Source organism: Phyllostomus hastatus, unplaced genomic scaffold, assembly GCF_019186645.2.
Source record: "Phyllostomus hastatus isolate PE091 unplaced genomic scaffold, TTU_PhHast_1.1 phas_contig_150, whole genome shotgun sequence".
NCBI lineage: Eukaryota > Metazoa > Chordata > Mammalia > Chiroptera > Phyllostomidae > Phyllostomus > Phyllostomus hastatus.
The window spans coordinates 29135923-29154790 of record NW_025333611.1 but is presented as its reverse complement, the minus strand read 5'-3'; the positions used below and the strand labels follow the sequence as shown (position 1 = coordinate 29154790).

At 44.8% G+C, this 18868-nt stretch overlaps 2 protein-coding genes across 2 annotated transcripts in view; one reads left to right on the top strand and one right to left on the bottom strand.

Moving 5' to 3' along the window:
- The window catches only part of CTNNA1 (catenin alpha 1), a 294712-nt gene that overhangs the window by 28251 nt on the left and 247593 nt on the right, over positions 1-18868 (top strand). The gene's annotated exons all lie outside the window — the stretch shown is intronic.
- LOC123806651 (40S ribosomal protein S29-like) lies at positions 6301-6471 on the bottom strand. Its single transcript, XM_045819913.1, has one exon. The coding sequence runs from the start codon at positions 6469-6471 to the stop codon at positions 6301-6303; it is 171 nt and encodes a 56-aa protein (XP_045675869.1).

Here is an 18868-nt window from a genome sequence, read left to right as displayed (position 1 = left end):
TTGTTTAATCATTTCTGCCTGACAATGATTGATGAGCTTTACATATATATATATATACACACATATACATACATATACGTCCTGTATTCCTGTGCAAATTGAACCCAATAAAAGCTTGCCAAGGCAAGGGTCGAGGTGCTCTCCTCTTGAGAGAGTGGCCGAGGTGCTCCGAGGCTTTTTATCTTCTTGAGAAAGAAGCCACACCGTCCCTTTTCCTCCACATGACTCAGTAGTCCGTGTAAATTTGTCTCGTCTCATCCATAATGCTGTGGATCCCAGGAGCCAGGATCCATGTCAGTCCATCATCAGTGCTGGAATCAATAAGTAGTTATTAAACACTTTGGTGTCTTATATGGGAAATACATAAAATAAATATGAGGCTGCCCCTATGTTACAGAACAAACAAGGGGGGCCTAGGATGATATACTATTACTGAAAGAAGCCGCCAGGTCCGTTATGTCCGCCCCCCCAGAGGAAAGACGTCTCTCAATGCCAGAGATTCATGAAAAGGAAAGGAAACATTTATTTAATGCTATACAAACTTAAAGTAGTGACCTAATGTCTTTATCAAAAATCCCAAAGTCTCTTAAAACACCCACAAACAGACACAGTCCTTCCTTCCTTCCCCCTTTGCCCAGTCCAGAATACTGTACCTCAGGAAAGGAAATAGAAGTCCATGGCTCAGGCAGTCCTCTGGTTGTTCCCAGTTAGTACTCCATCTCGACTGGGAGACCTCCCTGGGTTCCCGGCACCTTCAGCTGAGTCGCCGGGATCTCTGCTAAAACCAGGTGGTGGTTCCCCCTTCTAAAGCTGTGGGGGTCCCCGCTCTGGCAAAGGCACGTGGTCCTCTCTCCCAGCGCCACGGGAGTCTCCACTCAGCCAAAACCGCATGCTTCTCCCCCTGCACAATGGCTGCAAGAGGGGAGGGGGTCGCCACTCTGCCAAAGCCGAGTGGCGGTTCTCTGTTAAAGCCACATGGTGATTCTCTCTTGCAGGGCTGCAGGAGTCACTCTGCTAAAGTTGCGTGGTTCTCTCTCCCTCAATGGCTGCTGCATCTGGGTTTAAATCCCCGCGCCAATCTTCCTCTACAGCCCCATTTCCAACTCCTCCTACACTTGGCCTCACATGCCAGAACTCACACCCTTCCAGCTTTACTGGACTGCCATCATGAGTCTGGGCAGGTGTGGCCCCAAGTCCTGGAGCCAGTCTTCTCCAAGCTCCCATGCAGGTGCTGTAGCTCGGGGGACCTGCCCCCAGTCACATCTTGGTGGGGAAGTTACTTCCATTCCTCTGGCTCAGAGCATGGCCACAGCTATTTAACATATCTAAGCGACCAGCCAAAGGCTATAGATATGTTAAATGACCACACCAGAGGTTAGCTACAAGGCTGTTGCTATGTGAAACAGCTCTCAAAGGCCCTGCTCCATGTGTCCCTTCCCCCAGCCCACACCTGGGGGGTGGGGGTGAAGACATCTTAAAATCTCCTGGACACCTTAAGTTCTGGACTCCATTTCAAATGCCTATTTGGGGTCCCCCCTCTTGGCTGCACCCTGTAACACCTACTCATGAGGAAATTAATGTACCTTTTGATGGGATTGGCTCCTTCTCCTGCAGTCGGTTCCCTCTTCAATGTTTTCACCTATGTGATCATTTAACTCTACACTCTTCCTCTTTTCTTGTAATATTTGTTTCTGGCCCTTTCCCACTCCCTTTGATTATTTTTCTCTCTGAATGTCTTTGTTCTCCCTCTCCTATTTGGTCTTTCCAACTCCCCTCTGCCCTAAGGTGATGGTAAGCTGGCTACCCTGTTGTCTCCAGATTGCTGTAGGATTCCAGGGGAGGTTAAAATTCTGTGCTCCTGAAAGTGTGCCTGGCAGTAGACAGGCGTAGGTACTCATGGTTCCCCAGAATCTAGAGACTGCTCAAATCACCTAATCTGTCAGAGACAGTAGAAGCTTGGTCAGAGGAGTCTTAGGTCTTCCTAACTATATTAGCTCTGTCCTAACTCTATTAAAGCTACGAGTCAAGAGGTACATCCTGTCCCCGCTTTTTAAGTGTCATGGCTAAAAGACATAGTACAAGTTAATGTGGAATTGATGGGGAGTGGTGACTCATGAAAATTATAATAATAAGTAGGAACAAGCAGAGAAAGACTACAGGAAAGGATAGTTTCATGGATGAAATATGTTTTCCCACATTTTGAATTTGGCGAGTATGTGGGAGTGATCAACACACCCAGACTCTACTCTCTCTTCAGCTACAATTTCAGTGTCAACCAAAATATAAATTTGAAGCCCTCAGCCCAAACTCTCTTTTCCTTTACTGAGGACCAAGGCCCTTTTTGGTATGGTTGGCAGTGGTAACTTCAGTGGGCTTGTGTAAGTGAGTTTGTGGAGGAAATGATACCTGAATTTTTCTTGCTCAGCTTCAGCAATGCCTCAGGTACTAAAGGTAATTAAGAATGCATTAAGGCTTTGGTCAAGGATTTCAAGAATTGGTATTGTCTCTGATGGTTTTTCATACCCTATGGGAAGAGAAACCTGACTACTACTTTTATTCACAGTTGCCTCTAACTCTGGACTGCCCAGCATGAAAGGAAGGGTTAGCTGTTTTTTAGCTGTTTTTTTAGCTTTTTTTTTTTTTTTTACATTCATTCATTTGTTCACAAACAGTGTCAAACACTGGAGATGTGAGAATGGAAAAAGTCATGGTCCTTGCCCCACAAGAGGCACAATGGTTGGTGTAGAAATAATTACAATCCAGGTTGGTGATTGTTACTACGTAGGTAATGTGATCCCAGAGGAGCAAACAGCTAACATGAAAGAGGGAGGGAAAGAGACACACAAGCTGGATCTGCTTAAAGGATAGTTGGGAGTTGGTCAATCTGGAAGGAGGGCAAAGGCAGATGCCAGGCAGAGGGAACAGGAATTACAAAAGCACAAATAAGCATGATGAGCAGGAAGGATGATGAGTTTAATATGAGTGAGGTTAGGGACATTCTGTGAGAGTGTCTGAAAAGAGGACTAGAGAGGGTAATTAGAGACCAATTGTGGATGAACTAGTATACTCTGCTAAGGAGGTTGGACTTTATTACACAGGCTGTGGGGAACTACTGAAAGCTGTGAAACAAGGGAGTAGGATAATCAGCTCTTTGCTTTATAAGGTCACAGAATAGAGTGGCGTGGAGACAAAGAATATTTATTTGTTCCAGAGTCCCATTTACAATAGGGCTTCACATCTATACCCTACCATGGTCCTCAACTGGGGAATTCTTTCCTTCCTCCACTCTTCTCTTCTCCTCTTTTCTTCCACAAATATGTGATCATAAACCAGGTTCCGAGGCCCTGGGAAAACACAAATGAATAAAAACCATTCCTTACTCAGAGGAGCTCACAGTCTGGTTTAGTTTTTCCCAAACTCTATACTAGAATATTCACTGGTCCATTTTGCTGCCATGATGAAAAAACAAGGACAATGTAGTGAGTCTTTAAATAAAGCTAAATATAGTTAATATTAAAACCTCTCTTCTTTAATGTGAGGTTATATTCATATGTCCATACTTGGAAAAGATGATAGTAGATGAATTTTTTTTTGTTCTGTTTTCTTTTCAGTTTACTTGGCAAAATGAAAAAAAAAATCAGCAATCTTTTGTCATATGTCAAAAATTATGTGTGTGAGGAAAATTTACTGGAAGGTTAATTATCTCATTTCAATGTGGGACTAAGTAAAGGCCTTTTCACCCAAAGGAGTCAACCTATGCAAGAAACATGGATTTACCAGAGACAGCTGAGACAAAAACAGGCTCTTATGCCACTTCCCATCCCCTGTCCCTAGACTCAGATATGGGAGAAATTTCCTCTCTGGGGAGTGGCTCCTCTTCCTGATAACATAGAAGGGATGGCTGATGTTTTGGGAGCTCATAGGCCCAGGAGGTCTGAGTTTAACTCATTTGGTTAGGGGAAGGTAAGCAATTCTACAGAGAGACCCAGCAAGTGTAATGGGAAAAGCTGGTGAAATAGGAACAGGATGCCTCTGGCCTTGACATTTATCAGGGTAATGGAACATGGTCACCAGCTTTTATCAAAATTAGCCAGGCATTCAGGGGTTCCATGCCCCCCCCCCAACAAATAACCCACCCACCAATAGCAATCCCTGCAATCATACTGCTTAGTCAGCACCTAAACTCAGACTATAGCACTGTAACAAGGATGCTTCATTTTAACTTAGGGTTTGCAGGTTTAAACTAATTTAGGAAACAGTCTGGACACCAAATGGAGAAAGTCTTATGAGGTGGTGATTGCTTAGTGAGTAGGATGCAACGTATGCTTGAAATCCAGAAGTTAGGGAGCCACTGGTCTCATGGGAAAGTCAGACCTATAAGCAATGATTTCAGTACAGTGTAATAAATGCAGGTACAAAGCCACAAGAATATTGTTATAAAGGGACAATGATGGGCTTAGTATGAGTAGAGGTAAGGTACACCTGGTAGGAGTGTCTGAAAAGAGGGTTGATTATGAGGGGCCAAGCCAGGAAGAGATTCTTAGAAAACAAAATTGAGGAGAGAGCTCCTGACCCAGGGATTAGGGAGATTAGGGGGCTTTCCCAAGGAGCTGGTCCTTGGGATGGGGTCTCTTGCCTAGCCCTTTGCTTTAAGGCTCTCTTCTCTCCTTTTCTTCCTGCTCCACATTTTCTGTGTATGCCAGACCCAGAACATCCTCACAGCCTGCTGCTCTAATTACTTCATTCCATTTTAATTCTGCTGAGTTAGGAGCCTGTGAACTCAAGAGGAAATGCGCGCAAAATACCCGACAAATTGAATGTGCTGGCATTTCAGAAACACATCTGACCCTATCTGCCCCTTCCTGTTCCCTTCCTGTAGCACTGCCTCAACCAGCCTCAGAATGAAAAATCAAGGGTAGGATGTGCTGATGGGAAGAGGCAGTGGCACCAATGGAGTAAGATGTTGGGTTTTACTGACTCATTTGAACCATTACTTTTGGGGGGAAGAGAGAAAGAAAGGGTAGGGGGCATTTTCTGCTAGGGAACTTTTCCTAGTACCTTTTGGGAACTGATGGGGTTCCATCTCTGCAGCTCCAAAACATGGTGAGTATATATGAGTCATAATGTTTCCTCTTCTCTAGAGATATTACAAATTAGGAGAGACACTTTATTCCAAGTTGTTTGTTCATGAAGATGGTTAGCATGACCCCAAAATGAGGGGATTGGAGTTTAAAAATCAGGACTTCTCAAATTTTCTGATCTCAGGATTCCTTTACACTCTTAAAAATTACTGAGGGCCTCACAGAGCTTTTGTTTATATGGGTTATACCTATTGATAATTGCTGTATTAAAATTTTAAACTGAGAAATTAGTCCTGGCCTGGTAGTTTAATTGGTTACAGCATTGTCCTGATATGCCAGGGTTACAGGTTCAATCCTGGATCAAGGCACACTTAGGAATCAACCAATGAATGCATGAATGAATAAGTGGAATAACAAATTGATGTCTCTCTCTTTTTTTTTTTAAGATTTTATTTATTTATTTTTAGAGAGGGAAGGGAGGGAGGGGGAGAGAGAGAGAGAGAGAGAGAGAAACATCAATGTGCGGTTGCTGGGGGTTATGGCTTGCAACCCAGAAATGTACCCTGGCTGGGAATCGAACCTGGGACACTTTGGTTCCCAGCCCGCACTCAATCCACTGAGCTATGCCAGCCAGGGCTGATGTCTCTCTTTAAAAAACAAAACAAAACAAAAAAAGCCCTGAGAAATTAAATGAATATTTATTAATCCACTTAAAAATGACCATAAACCATTATATGTTAAAATAACACATTTTGGTGAGAAAAATTTTATTTTCCAAAATAAAAAATTAATGATAAGACTGGCATGTTTTGCAGTTTTGAAAATTTCTTTACTATCCAGCTTAATAGAAAACATGTGGATTCTCATTTCTACTTTTGCATTCAATCAGTTTTGTTGTTGTTGAAGGTTTTTTAAAAAATATTTTATTAATTTTTAGAGAGAGGGGGAGGGAGGGAGAAAGAGAGGGAGAGAAACATCAATGTATGGTTGCCTCTCATGCACCTCTTACTGGGAACCTGACCCACAACCCAGGCATGTGCCCTGACTGGGAGTAGAACTGGTAACCCTTTGGTTTGCAGGCTTGTGCTCAACCTACTGAGCCACACCAGCCAGGACTGTTATTGAAGTTTTAAAAGTTTTATTTTATGTACAAAGAGCTAGCTAGCATCGTTTCTGAGGTAAAATAGATGTTTTGAATGACCCATTCACGGATATTCACTTAGTCCAACTTAATGAAGTTTATATCCTTCGTGTACTGATGGAAACACTGGCAGCACATATTGAAGCTGTACTTTTGAATCTGACCATGCCAATTGAAGTAGATGTGGCAAGAATGAGAACCTGGGACAAATTTTCTCGGATGACTCCAGTAAAGCTGCTGGTGACTCATCTTGTTCTCTCAGATGCATCAATCAGTTTCAGTATGTGTTTTGGTTGAAGTATATGAAGAAAATCTGGCCTCCAAACACTTGGGGGAGGGAGGAAGGAGTATTTTAGCTTTCAAATCATTGTAGATATTTTTCTTTGATACCACACTAGAGCTTGACACGTGGTAATTTCTTAAAGGTTAGTTGCAATGTGGAATCTTAAACCATATCAGTCAATTCCTGTTCTGTTACATTAAAATCCATTGGTTAATCTTGCACATTGAATAGATTGAATAGACTTTGTAACATCATGCATTGGTCACTAGGAAAATATAGATTCCTGTAAGTTATACAGATCTTCCAAATGTTGATACATTTCATTATATTTTTAAAATCACATTCATTATATCACTATCAATCTCTTTGGAGGAGTCTTTAAGTATTGGGAAGATGTCAAGTTCATGGTGGCAGATACAAGTGTTCCAAATTCTAATTTTTGCTTGAAAGCCTGTATTTTGTCATTGGCAGCAAATGCTTTCTGTTGTTTTGCTTGAAGTGACAGGCTCACTTTGTTCATTTTGGGGAAACTGTCTGCCAAATACTCCAATCTAAATAATCTTAGTTTGTCTTTCAGTTGTTCTTTCAAGTAAAAATGATGTTCCATGAAAGAAGAGGCTAGTTCAGCTTGAAATTCAAACAATTGCAGCAGTGCTTTTCCTGGAGACAACCACCATTGTACTTGGAACACAGCAGAAGGATTTTGTGTGTATGTTCTCTTTCATCAGACAGAATATTAAAAAGATGTACTCAAGTGTTGAGATTTAATAATTTTTACTGTTTCATCAAGGATATTTCTAATGGAAAGTGAATTATTTTTACTGTGTATATGTGGCAGCGAGGAGTATAAGAACTGCTAGTATAGTTTAGTGCCACTGCTTTGATTTGTGGTAAGGTACAAGCTATTTTACCCACCATTGCTTTTTCACCATTAGTGCAAATGTGAACACAGTGAAAAGGGGCAAATTATGTCTCAATGGTGTTATGAAAATACCCCTCCCAGGGGTCCATGGAGCACACCTTGAGAGCCACTGCCCTAAATGGCATGTCTGAGTTCTTCAGGGTTTGACCCTAGGTCCTCTTTTCTTCCCACTCTCTACTCTCTCCTTAGGTGAATGCTTCTACTGCCTTCGAACTACCTCTGAGCAAAGGACTCATACACTTGATATCTCAAGTCCTGACCTCCCCCTGGAGCTCTAGAACCAGGTATCCAACTGCCAGTTCAACAGTGGCACTTGGATATCTCAAAGACTCCTCAAGGGTAACCTCTAAGACTTCACTTGTGGTCTTCTCCCTTGTTGTCTTCCACCCATTTATACAAGCCAAAATCCTTGCCCTTGCCACATTTGCGCTCCCCCCCCTTATACAATCAATCACCCAATCTGTTAATTTTATCTCCTAAATATGTATTTAGTCCATAACTTCTCTCTGTCGTCACCACCACTACCACTACCGAAGTCAAAGACACCATTATCTCTTGCTGGAATTACCAAAACAGTCCTCCTACACTCTATTCTCCTCATTGTAGCTGAGTGATCTTTTCAAAACAGACATATGATCATGACAAAACCATGCTTAAACCTTTCGATGACTTCTCATTGTCCTCACAATAAAGGTTAAAGTCTTTAACATGGTCTTACTCCCCAGTCTAGGTCAGGTTCTTCAGTATATGCTCTCATAGAACATGTTTCTTCCTTTCCTCGTGCTCATCATGGTTTGTACTTACATATTCATGAGTGCGATTGTTTAATTATTGTCTCTCCCTGATGAGCTTGTAAGTTCCACGACAGAAGACATTTTATAAATATTTAATTTACTGAGTCAATGATCAAATGAGGCCTAGATTAACTCCTCTGAGCATAGATTAGCCATTGAAAAATAAGTCTTCTTCCCCAGACCCTTGGGTTGAAGGAAGACCTATTTTATTTCTATTGTCTCAAAGCATTTCAAAGAAAAATGCTACCCTGTCCTAGGCTTTCCGTCAAATTGTCCTCCCAAGACCTGGGGCACATTAATCTTCCTTTTGACATAGGAGCCCTCTGTGCTCCCCATCACTCATGCTGCCAATGGCTTTTGAAGAAGGTTAGCTAGCAGTCCTGGCCTTTCATGAATGTAAAGGAGGAAATCTCATCTCTCTCTTACTAGGTACTTGGCTCAGAGGCCCATTTCAGCAAGAGAGAATAAAATATATCAAGTGAAAGTGCTGAGAGAGAGACAAAAAGAAAATGAGTCACGATGTTTGTCCTCAGGGTGGTTTCAATTTGCTGCAGCAGACAGAACCCCACTTTGGGGTTCTGGGAATGAACACAGTCAACTTTGAAGAGAGGTACCAATTTGAAGAAGGATGTGCTATGTGATGTGAGGTGGTCAAAAGACTGATTAATCATGCCGTTGTTTTGCAAACCCTTCCTGAGAACTAAAATCCATGCTGGTTAATAGCCTCCCCATTGCCAGCCATAGTTCAGTGTGTGACATCATGTGGGAAGTCACTAGTTGTCAGTGACATCACTCAGCAGTGCCATTTCCTTAATGACCCTGGACCACAGGTGGCAAACACAAGGCCCGAGGGCCTAATCCAGCCCTTCACCTTGTTTTATCTGGCCCGGCACCTTGTTTCTACCTGGCGGCAGAGCTGAGCTCTCACTGAACTGTCAAGTTGAGAGTAGTTACATTTATACAGTCCTAAAGTTACACTCAGCCCTTTGAAGGCAACCACAGGGCTGATGTGGCCCCCAGTGAAAATGAGTTTGACACCCCTGCTCTCGACCTTGGGTAGCTCCGGCTGAGGAATTACAGAGAGCACAGGCTTTGGAATGGGCACACTGGGATTCAAACCCTCTTCCTGCCTGTCTGTCTGCAGAAAAGGCAGCACTACTTTCCTGGACTGTTTCTTAGTGTCCTCATTGGTAAAATGGGGATTCCTGTCTCACAATAAAGATTATAAGGGTTAAATATGCAAGACCCTACACTAGGGGAGTTAGTGTTTAATGGGTACAGAGTTTTAGTTGTGCAAAGTGAAAGAGTTCTGGAGAGATGGTGGTGATTGTTGCACAACAATGTGAATGTACCTAATGCCACAGAACCATACATTTAAAATGGTAAATTTTATGTTATACCTATGTTTAATTTTTTTATTCTCACCCAAGGACATTTTTTCACTGCTTTTATAGAGAGAGGAAGGGGGAAAGACAGTGAGAGAAACACAGATGTAAGAGAGAAACATTGAGTGGTTGCTTTCTTATACATGGCCCACTGGGGACCAAACCCATAACCCGGGTATGTGCCCTGACCAGGAATTGAACCTACAACCTTTTGGGCTATGGGACAATGCTCCAACTAACTGAGCCACACTGACCAGTGCTGTTATGTATATCTTACACTAAAACAACAACTTTACACTGGTCTCCCAGGTAGCAGGTACCTTATAAATGTTGGTTTCTGTCTTCACCTCCTTAGCAGAATCCAAGGTCCAGTTAATCCCAGGGCTTTTAATCCAAAGCAACCCTGTCCTCCAAGACCCTGAGACATAGGGCCACCATGGCCCCTGTCCTGGAGAGCTGAAGGCCTACTGGGGCAATGAAGTAGTCTCCAGACCTGGGAAATCAGGACTGCTATGAGATGAACACTTTCCAGGGCAAGAAGCCAGAATTTGAGGTTGCTGGGGAAGAAGAGAGCTGGGTCTAAGATTTGACTTCATTTCCTTCAGGTATCTGCTCAAATGCTGCCTTCTCACAGCAGCTTTTCTTGACCCTTATTCCTACCTCAGGATGCCAGGTCATAGGACAGTGTCCAGGAGTCTGGCTGCTGAGGCTCTCTTCTCTGGAAAGAGGAGTATCAATGAAGCTCCTCATCAGGGAGGAGGGAATGGTTGAGCTACATCTCTGCTGGAAACTCCAGAGCTCTTCTGGGAGGGCTCCTTTCTCTCTAGCCATCAATTTTCTGATCATGCCACTACCAATGCTTACTGTGTGCTATATAGAGCTGGCTTGGTGCCCCACTCCTCCCCACAGCAGCCTCCCTGCCTTCTTCAAAGCCTCTGCCTGTGTTAATATGATAATGCCCTAATAATGGCCAAGACATGACTTCAGCTAACCGATTAGGCCCTCTGGAATGGCATCTGAGGCACTGCCTTCATTCTCCCTGGTGAGGAGGCAGCACAGGCACTGTCTGGGAAATTGCATCCGGGAAAGCACTGAGGGGGAAAATTGGAAGTATCAGAATTTCCCAGGTTGCTATTCCACAGGGGCCAAACATCGTTAGTAGCAGCACTAATTATGATCCAGGAGAGTCAGGCCTGGCTGCCTAGCCTGTGCAGGCGGTTCTTGAGAGTGGCCTCGGGAGCCAGCAGGACAGAGGCAGAGCTGCAGGGAGTTCCTGGGCTCCAAAGCCTGGGAAATCCAGGAGAGGGGACATGTGGGAAAGAGCAGCTGGGTGCCCTCATGTCCTTTAGAATGCTTGGAACTGTGATGGGAAGGGATTACCACAATGATTTCTACCTGCCCAGAATTCAGAATTACCTGTACTTCCCCTTTCCTCATTCTTTCTTGTCTTCTATGCTCCACTGAAAATTCTTGTGTAAGTGTCACCAGTGATTTCCCTGTTGCCAATTTCAGAGTTCATCTCTTTATCCTCACTTTACTCATCCTAGCAGCAATATTTGACATGGATGTTCACTCATTCCTTCTTAAAACATTCTCTTCATTTGGCTTCCAAGTCACTCCTCCCTCAGTTCTTTTCCTGCCTCCATGCTTCCCTGTGCTGGCTCCTCCTCACCTTCCCCATTTCTGGAATGCCCCAGGACTGCCAGCACAGCTCTATTCTACTTTATCTACTCTCACTCCCCAAGAAATCCCATCCATCCCAGGACATTAAATTCAGCGACGTGTTGATAAATCCCAAACAGATATCTTCAGCCCCTACACTTCCCCTGAACTTTAGAATCTTATCCAGCTGCTACTGGACATCTCCATGTGAATGTTACTCATAGTCTACTCATACACACTGGTCCCTCAGTCTTCTCCATTGCAATAAACGCAACTCTCTTCTACCAGGTTCCAGACTTTGGAGTCATTCCTGGCTCTTCTCTTTCTTTCATGCCCCCTTGTCCAATTCTTCAGAAAATGCTTTCAGTTTTACCCTTTGAATTATCTCCAGAATCTGGTCACTAATACTACTCCCACCCTCATTAGAACCACGACCATTACTTGTCTAGAAAATTTCAATCACCTCTGAATAAGTTACATTTCGGATTAGGCTGCTATACTAGAGTCTCCAAAATAGTGTTTTATGCAAGCTAGAAGATTACTACTTTCTCAAGTATGAACCTGTACATAGTAGTCTGGGGTTAACATAGTCACTTCACAATGTCAGGGATCTTAACTTCTCTTGGCTTGCTGCTCTGCCATTTTCAACATGTAACTTTAATCTTGTGGCCTAAGACAGCTGCTCTAGCTGCCACTCTTACACACATGAGATTCTAGCCTGTGGAAAGGGGAGAAGGAAGAAGTAGAAGGCTGGCCCATTCCTTTAAGAACATGACCTGAAATTTTCAGATATCCTTCTGCTCACACCCCATCAGGATGTTCTCAGTACAGCAGCCAGAGTAGTCCTGTAAAATCATAACATGTCATTTCTCTGTGCACACTTTCTAATGACCTCTCTCTCAAAATGAAATCTAAAGTCCTTACTGTGGTCGACAAGGCCCCTGATCTTATTTTCTACTTCTACCCCTCTTGCTCATTCCACCCCAGTCATGAGGGACTCCTTTCAAAATGCTCCCACCTTAAGGCTTGTGCAGTTGCTGTTCCCTCTGCCTGGAACACTCTTCTCCCTGATAGCTACAAGTCTAGCTCCTTCACTTCATTCAGTTATCTGCTCAAATGCTGCCTCCTCACAGCAGCTTTTCTTGACTATTAGTCCCAGCATCTCTAGTTCTCTTACCCTGCTTTTTTCCCAAAGTCAATGAACAGCACCTGATATATTATATGTTTACTTGCTTTCTATCTGTTTCTCTCCACTAGTGCATAACATCTAGGGTCCACATATAGAGGGTGTGCTGTTCCTGCTTGTTGAGTGAATGATGGATGAAGATGGCAGTGTCTGGGCTCAACAATGGCAGGAAGGGGCGTCTTTCCTAATCATTTCAGGGAGGATTCATTTCTTGGTCTCTATTATGGTTCCAGTTTGGAAGCAGAGAACACTTCCGAGCATTCCCTTCAGCTCAACTTATCAAATTTTCGTTAGCCATCTAGTATGGTATGTATTTAGTAAGATGGATATAAAAGAATAAGCCATAGACTAGTACTGGTCCTCAGGAAACTTACAGGTTGGTTAGGAGCCTTAATTTTGTTCTTTTCTTTTTTCTTTGCAAGTATGACCACTGAGGCACAGTGCAAAAGATCAGTGCCCTGGCTGGTGTGGCTCAGTGGATTGCTGGCCTGTGAACTGAAATGGTTGCCAGTTTGATTCCCAGTTAAGACACATGCCTGGGCTGTGGGCCAGGTCCCCAGTTGGGGGCATGTGAAAGGCAACATTGATTTTTTTCTCCCTCCCTTCCCCTCTCTCTAAAAATAAATAAATAAATAAATGAAATCCTTTTTGAAAAAAAGATCAGGGAAAGAGTGGCTCCTTCATTTATGGCAGTACCATGAACTATTGTGGCCTGGGTAGGGGAAGAGAGTAGGGTATAAAAAGAAGTTGATCCATTATAGGTTATAGTTCTACATTGTGGTGAGCTTCTTTCTCTTACTCCCTGGAGAGTAGGGCCTCACTCAGTGCTGGTCTGGTTAAGACACAATTTGAACCAGTTCCAGTTGATGGATCAGGGGAAGGACATGAAACGACCGGGGTGGCCAGAGGGCTGGGGAGGTAGAGGGGAGGTATGGGAGTCTGGGGTCTGGGGCTGGAGGACAAGGTAGCTCAAAAAAGTAGGAAATATATTACCTGAAACAATTGTTCTGCTATTTTTTCCTGCTCTGGGCAAAACAGAAAAGGTCAGGGTTCATTATTTTCCCCAGACTCCTCCACACAGGGGCACTTAGACAATGCTTTGACATTTACAGCCTGAGAAGATCAGAGGCCTCCTTTGAATTTCCACATTGGGAAACTTCCAATTTTTTCCCCTTTGGACAAGGCTGCTTGTTGCATCCCCTTCTAATTTTTCTTTTTTCTCTTTTGACATTGCCCTTCCATCTCAGAGGTAATGCTAAGAGCAGTGGTCCTCAAACTTAAACATGCATTGGAACTGCTTGGAGGGCTTGTTAAAACAAGATTGCCAGTTGCCAGTTGTCACACCCAGAGTTCACAAATTCAGTATATCTGGGGTCAGTATATCTGAGAATTTACATATATAGCAAGTTCTCAGATGCTGCTGCTGCGGCTAGTCCCTACCACACAGGCTAATGGGAGAACCATTAGCTTAGAACAGCTAATTTGGGCCTAAAAATGTCCCATCCCTGATCTTCCATTCCAGTCCTTTCCTCCCACTCTCCAAACACAGGAAGTAGGCCTTGAGTTATCACACGATTAATTCCAATTAGATGTCAAGGATTTTCTGACCATCAGAGTTGTAAGCCAAGTCAGTCCCAAGAATCTCCCCCCTCCCCCTGTAAATCTTTGAGAATCTCTTCCATTCTCATATGTCTGGGTAAGTGAAGATCTGTTGTCTGCACACCACCCCCAGCCCCAACCTCTATGCACAGCCCCTCCTAGGGTAGGGAATCTCTGGACCTGAGAAGTGTAGAAACTCTTACAGGTGGGAGATGGGAGAACAATAGATGCAGAATAAGCAGAGGGAACCCCCACCCCTCCCATACTTCTATTTCTGTGAAATTAAAATATTTGTTTGTTCCTGGGCTCTGCTCAATGCTGATGTCTGAGAGACCATTTATGCTTAATGTCCCCAACCCATTAGCAGCCTGGCATGGGGCAGTGCTAATCAGGTTCCTTAATAGCAGCACTGTGAAGAGTGAGGTTGTAAGTGCCTGTGCCAGCCTCAGCTGGAGAGGAAGCATCTAGTCAAAGATTAGGGCTCAGATAGGCTCAGAGGTATCCTAAAAATGATTCATGCCAGTGTAGGAGGTCCATCTAGTTGTAACCTGTCCTTCCACCTCCATTTTGGTAGAGATGCCAGAGTAGACCCCCCTGATCACCTTGGGTAAAATAGCAAGACCCCCACTCCTACTCTAGCATGTTCTCTCCTCACATTAAAGGACATGGGCTCCTTTGGAAGCATATATCTGTACCAGTGACTCCCATCCAGCATTTATTGAGCACCTCTGTGCATGAAGGTCTTTCTCTCACATCACCTGCTCCCCCCTCCAAAATCCAAAACCCACATTTTGTTTGGTCACCAAATAGGTGGTAATGTCCTTTGGCCAAAAATCTAGGGGATCCCTGAGGACTATTTAGCTCTAAGACTGTGGTTTTATGTTGGCTGCTACATCTGCAGCTGCTCTTGAAGAGTTTGGGTTCTGTGGCTTTGATCTATACGTAGAATCTTCAGAGTATCCTCATTAAGGGTAATGAGATAATATTCTCAAAGAGGAGGCTATGCCTTGAATCTAGTCTCAAAGTATTTGTCTCGTGCTCTTCTTGATATCTCCTGATGCTTTTGGTCCTAGTAGATAACTCAAACTACTGGTAGCTCCACAAGATGTTGAGAGGCAAAGAACACTGCCCTCTGCCACTCTCCAATGAAATACTTGAGAGACAAGGCAAATTTCTTTTATTAAAGAAGCATGGAGCCCTGGCTGGTGTGGCTCAGTTGGTTGGAGCATCATCTGTACACTGAAGGGTTGGGAATTTGATTTCTGGTTGGGATGTGTGCTTGGGTTGCAGGTTTGGTCCCCAGTCGGGGCATGTGTGGGAGGTGGTCAGTTAGGGTTTCTCTCTCGAACTGATGTTTTTCTCTTGTGAAATGATGTTTCACTCTCTCTCCCCGCACCTCGCTAAAATCAATACATGTATTTTTTAAAAAAATGTTGAAAAGGAGCATAGAAGGAACCATCAAGTGCCAATGACTAGTTCATGTTCACCCTCTCCTCATTCCTGGAACTCCAGGTTGAATACCTCTAATGGGAATCCCAACACTGAGCCCCAACATCCATGAGAATCACAGGGCTGGACAATGCTGACTTTTCTCCTAGGCAGGGAGAGCCCATATGGGCACCTGTGTTCCAGGTCACCAATAAGTCCCTGGTTGGCCAAGAATTTGGGGTCTTCCTCTTTCCTGATTTGTCCATCTTGGCTCCTCAGCCTCAGGTCTGAGCCATGGGGAGCTCTCTCCAATCTGCTGGAACAGAACATCACCAGCTGCTCCTGTTGTGGTCTGGGACGCCAGGTCCCCAGCCTGCTGCTGCTGCTGGAAGAAGTCTATGATACCAGTAATCAGTCTACTCCATCCCTACACATGCCAGTCCTTTCATGGGGGGAGAATCTCATTTGAAGCAGGCAATTTGGAGAGAGTGGGGAGAATGGAGGAAGAGAGAAGTGCTAGGTCACCAGCTGGGCAAAGCCATGTTTCAGCCAGGCCACTTTGTTCCCATGCTTTTGCCGTAGCCCAGCCTTCCCACATGGCCCGTTCAAGCCCATCTGCCCAGCTCTCATCTCCTCTCCTGTTCCTGGGTCCTGGAGAAATGCCAGCATTTCCCTTCTCTGTCCCTTCTGCCTTCTGGGACCCACCTGGCCTATCCCCAAGATGTATAAACCTTCCAGCCGGAGGCTGGCTTGCAAGCAGGCAGTGTAAGCCAGGCAGAGGCTAGAACTGTAGGCTTGAACTCATGATCCTGTGTTTTCAGGCCAAGAGTAGGTGGGCACACTCAGCAAATGAAATATCACCTGCTTCCTGGACCCCTTCCTACCAGGACGTGATCGTCCCCAAGCAGGCTTTAGAGGTAGAAGACCAGTGCTTGACGCAGACTTACTCCTTTTCAAGGTGGTAGCTTTGGGCAAGTCCAAGTCAATCTCTTTGAATCTCCACTTTCCTCATCTGTAAAATGAGGGCATTAGGTAGGGTATTTGAGAAGGATACGTAAACCTGGAATAGCAGAACAGATCTTATTATCTTGCCCTGTTTCTTTGCATCCTTCTGGATGCTGGTCACACAGGAGATGCTCTTTTGTCTGCCTGAAGGGTCAGGATGCCCCTAGGAGATAGCCCTATCCTTCCCAGGAGTAGCCAGAGTCCTGAAACTTCCAGGAAGGGGTGTGTGAGTCCATATCTCTGTTGTAAGCACCCGAGAGAGGGGGGTGGGTGAAAAATAACTTAGGTCGAAGGAGGCACTGTGGGGTAGTGGGGATGGGCTGGGGAGGTGAGGATGGAGTGGGGAGGGAAAGATGGGGTGGGCAGATGGGATGGGGTGGGAGGTGAAGTCTCATTTCCATTGCTTTGCCCCAGGAGCCCCCAGAGTTTGTGTGTGTAGGATTTTTCTCCTGCCCAGCTCTGGCCAAGTTTGAAGGAGAAATCCCCATTAAAGATTGATGTCACAGGCTTACCTTCCCCTCCCCCAGCCTCATCCTTGGTGATGTAAAGAAATTATTTGAACATAGGAGTTAATGGAAGTAGGTTGCTAGCGTGTGGGTGAATTCATCACTGTCTCTTTGCATTCCAAGAGCAGATCTGTCTTTCAGGGTGAGATATCCTGGGGTGACTTTCCAATGTCTGAGAAATAGATTTCACTTTGGGAGGGGAGGGTTGGGGGTAACCTAGTTAGGTTGGGAAACTGGGGTGACTGCAAAGTGGCTGTAGAGATTGACTGGGAAGACTTTCTCTTTTGTTCTTTAATTATGGAGGAAAAGGAGGCAGAGGGTATTGGCATTGCTGGGAGTGCTGCTGCCTCAGACCCCCCTTCCCCAGCTGTCTCTTGCCCTGGGAAGTAGGCATATCCCCTGCAGCCCTCTGCTCAGGGTGAGAAGGGCTGTTTTTGCAGCTGTTGTTGATAGTGATGAAAGAGATGGAGAGGGGGGAAGGAAGATGAAAGGGGGCTGTTTGATGGGGTAGTGCTCTGGAGAGAAGACACCAGCTCTCCTTCCTTCCATTCCTTCATTTGAGCAGCTCAGCACTTCATGAAGGTGGCACTCAGGGAGGGAGCTGTTTTGAAAGCACAGTGACCTAGTGCTATAAGGCTTGGAGGCTGGGGTGGGGAGGGGGCGTTCAGGATGTGAACAGGGAAGATAATTATGCAGGTGGGAACAGAACTCTCTGGGCTAAGGGAGGACTGCTGCCCCCTCCAACCTCCCACAGAGCCAGGCCTTCCCAATAATCTGAGCACTCACTCTTACATTTAGTGTGAGTGCAGAGATACAGCTATGAATGTTTAGAGGAAAAATGACTAGAGACTATACTGAGGCTTGTTCCCTACCTCTCCAGATATTCAGATGGTTTTTCTCAGATATTTATTTGGGTCTTATTCAATCATCTATCTACTCCTTATTCTTGCTTCTTTCTATTCCCTTGGTTTTTCAGGGTTTCTCTCTCTGATCTTGAAAATGGGACATGTTGGACAAAGACATTTTCTTCTTGTTGCCACTCTTCAGGATGCAGCAAAATGGATTTAAATCAGAGAGAAGAAAGAATGAGTAATGGGGAGTAGTGGATGGTCAGGATTAGAAGGCAACTACTGGGGGTGGGCTATGGAATCCTATAGACTCATAGACTCTGTTGGAACAACAGAGACCTGAAGAATCTACAGACATGTAACTAGAGTTTCTTTTATAAACAGCTATTACCTGTTATAATCTGTACTATCAATGGCAAGTTTGGATGTGTCCCACTGGTACCTGGGAAGAAGTGGAATCTCTTCTGTGCTCCCTCAAGGCTGGCAGGTCCCCCACCATGTACTCACTGAGATGGTTCACTGAATGTGGAACAGCCTCTTTCTTCTGAGGCTTGGAGGAGGCAGTTGATTTCGCTATGCAGAGTGACTTTTCTCCTGAAGTCAGGGACATCTGCAGACTGGACAGCCCTCATCAGAGCTCTGGATATGTGTCCAGAGGCCAAGCTGCAGGGCCCCAGTATGTTGTCCTCCTTCCAGACTGTTCTCTGGACATTCTTTCCTCAGTGACCCCTGGGGAAGTCCAGCTCTAATACAGGCTCTGGCAGTGTATAAAAGGGGCAGCATAAAGTGAGGTCCCTTCTGCTGGGGCAACTAGAATCTGCTTGAACTTGCCTTCCTTCACCAAAATGGCTTCAGCCAAACAGGACAGCAGGGGGCGCTCCTGGGTCATCCCAGGAGAGGATTCTGGGCTTCCCCCCCTCCCCCCAGCCTGGACTCAGAACACTGGAAATTATGTCTGTCCACTTGCCAATCTGAGGGTGAGCAGGGCAGACCCTTTGAGAGCTGGAAGCAATCTTTTTCTAGCAGGC